Source organism: Alexandromys fortis, unplaced genomic scaffold (assembly GCF_014885135.2).
Source record: "Alexandromys fortis isolate MF-2015 unplaced genomic scaffold, M_Fortis_MF-2015_v1.1 scaffold_184, whole genome shotgun sequence".
NCBI classification, from domain to species: Eukaryota; Metazoa; Chordata; class Mammalia; order Rodentia; family Cricetidae; genus Alexandromys; species Alexandromys fortis.
The window spans coordinates 3,416,300-3,419,226 of NW_026068125.1; the positions used below are offsets into that span (position 1 = coordinate 3,416,300).

At 38.9% G+C, this 2,927-nt stretch overlaps 1 protein-coding gene across 2 annotated transcripts in view; it reads right to left on the reverse strand.

The window, feature by feature from the left end:
* Positions 1-210: 210 nt before the first annotated feature.
* Tubgcp5 (tubulin gamma complex component 5) overlaps positions 211-2,927 on the reverse strand; it is a 23,648-nt gene continuing 20,931 nt past the window's right edge. For both annotated transcript variants that reach the window (XM_050125764.1, XM_050125763.1), the window contains 2 exons: positions 1,641-1,741; positions 211-791 (listed from right to left, as the gene is read on the reverse strand). In XM_050125764.1, coding sequence (XP_049981721.1) covers positions 745-791; positions 1,641-1,741 — 148 coding nt within the window. In that variant the 3' untranslated portion in view covers positions 211-744. The remainder of the gene's footprint in view (positions 792-1,640; positions 1,742-2,927) is intronic.

Below are 2,927 nucleotides of genomic sequence, written 5' to 3' on the forward strand. Positions count from 1 at the left end.
AATATCACGTCTATTTCACGCACAAAATCTACACACTACCTTGATGAATGTGTTATACAAGCTTAGGATCAGTTATGGGTGGATGAGGACTCTCAGTTTGACCTAGCTGGCTAGAGTTCAGTTCTATATCCTTACTGAATTTATCTGTCTACATTATTCATCTGTCCCTTTACAGTGTCTACTGAGCAATACAAGAAAAATGTGGAAAACTAAATGCAGACATAATTTTATTTGACACAGTTTATACATGGTTAGATATTATATACATTGGTACATGACAGACGGCCATAGTAAAACTGGGATTGTACACTGATATTAGTTGTTATTTTCCTTTGGGACCTTTCTGTGCACATAAAAGCTTAAATACTTCAAGGACAGTCAAATCTAGGACACCTTTAGGGACGGGTAACTGTAAAGCTTGCATGGCAATCTGCTGTCCTCTCATTGCTTCTGGGCACCCATATGCACATGGTGCACATATGTATAAGCAGGCAAATACTTTTATATATAAAATAAAAATAAAACAAATGAGAAGATAATACCTATACACAGTGCAGTTAGATACAAAACCTTATATACATAATTCTACATACTTATAAACAATCTCTAGAGAAAATCCCTATAATTCATTTGTCTAGATAGGATAATAAAAAAAAATAAAAAGATTTTTATTTCTCAGCTGCAAATGGTGAAAATGTACATGGACGATGATGAAGTCTAAGGTACTTGTTACGTTAGAGATATTTAACTTTGCTCCATGCCGGCCATGAGGGACAGCGCTAGAGATTCCACTGTGGGAAGAATAAAAAAAAAGGTTAAAAATTAATTCTAAATTTGTTTAAATGTTTAATTAAGGCAGTGAATGCAAAACTTAAAGTGTTTAAAGATCTACTATAGTTTTAATTAAAACCATCATTTGCTATTATAAATGGCACTTCAGAGTTTTAAATGTTGACTCATTTCACTGAAGCAGCACAACCCAGGAGAGCTCCTAATGCAGTATCGTATTCTAATCTATGGGCGAACATGAACAAATGCATAAATGTTACCGCCTAAGCAGGCAGATCACAGCTCACATCTGGCTGTGTTTAGCACTGTATTGCGGTCAGAGTACACACAAATGGAGAAGAGATTCAAAGTACATACGGTCTTTACTAAAAAAAGGGGAGAGCGTGGATGCAGACACCACTCAGTCTGTCTCCACAGCCTGAAGCCTCCTCAACCATTCTCAGAAATCGCTCAGCTCCCTCACACCCTAGATTCTGAACTGTAAAATCCATACTTCTTTGCAAGAAGACAGTCTTTTAAGTTCTGAAATTGCTAAGGGTCTGTATCTTACAGTGGCTTTGCATGACAGTCAGGAGTGAGAAACTGACTCTCCAAGTCCTACATTTCCATGTTAGGAACCCACGGGAATAAAAGGCACACAAACGAGCAGGACCTTCAGGTTAGTGCCAGCCATCTGGTACTTACCCACCCCATCACAGTTCTGCAACACCAATTCAAACCATGGCTTAGTACTTCCCAGTTTTGAAATGGGAGAAATGCAAACTCTCCATGGGACTAGTAACAGCTGCTGACACACAGATTTAGTTACAATAAGATTATGACACAGTGACTACATAGGACGGTGTACTCACAATGGGGAAAGGATCCTCTACAGACAGCCTTATTTAAAATGGTTACGAGGAACATGTGGCAGTTTTTAAAATCAGATTCCATTTTCTCTATAGACTCCATCCTAAGGAAGAAAGGAAATTTTGATTTATAATAAATTCAGTGAAACTAGTAATAGACAGGTTTCTATAATCCTAAACCTAAAGATTATGAAATATGCAACATCATAGTCTACATTAGTTTGCATTAGTTTTTCACAGACAAGGTCTCATTATGTTGGCTAGGACTGACAGGAACTTAAAATCTTAATGCCTTAGCTCCTAGGCTTCTGGAACTCCATCCTGCCTTTCTTTAATATGAAAAGTCCTTAGGGGCTGTCACTTGCCTCATGTGTGATGCCCTGGGTGCTCTCCTGAGCCACATGAAACTGGGTGTGGTACACTTTAGTCCCAAGCTCTCGAGAGGCAGAGGCAGGCTGGAGAGGGCTCAGCAGTTAAGAGCAGTAGTAGCTGCTCTTACAGAGGACCCAGGCTTTTCTCAGCACCCACATGTAATTGCAGGACTCTTTTCTGCCCTCACAGGCACAGCATGGAGACAGTGCTCAGACGTGCATATAGGCCAGACTCCCATACACATAATGTAAAACAAATAAGCCTTCCAAAGTTCAAGATCACCCCCAGTTACACGCAAATCTGAAACTAGCCTTGGCTACATGAGACATTGCCTCAAAAAATAAGTCCCTAGGAAAGATTCAGTTAAGATATAAAATCAACCATTTTCTGGTTAGCACTTAATTCTGAAGCCTTGACTAGAGATATTCCCTTTTCCTTTATTTAGTTCTGAATATGTATTTTTACAAACAAATATTATTTATAAAGTAAAGCATACACTTACGATATAAAACTCTTAAAATGTGAAATAATTAAGAGACCTTTAGAAAATGGTGAAGTACGTAGCACATAAGATGCTCCATTTTAGCTATTTATTTTCAGTGTGAAACTCACAGGCAGTAATTATGCTTAGTGTTACACAACTATCATATTTCAGGAATGTTTTGTCTATGTGCTTGTATTTGCCTGTGTGGGTGAACATGGGCATAAGTGTTCACATGATGTGGGAGTCAAAGGTTAACCACTAGTGTTATTCCTCAGCACTGTCTGGTTTGGTTATTTTTGTTTTTCCCTCCAGGACAGAGTTCCATTGTATAGCCCTGGCCATCCTGGAACTGTCTCTGTAGACCAGGCTGGCTTCGAATTCGGAGATTTGCCTGCCTGTCTCTGCCTCCTGAGTGCTGGGATTAAGGAAATGAG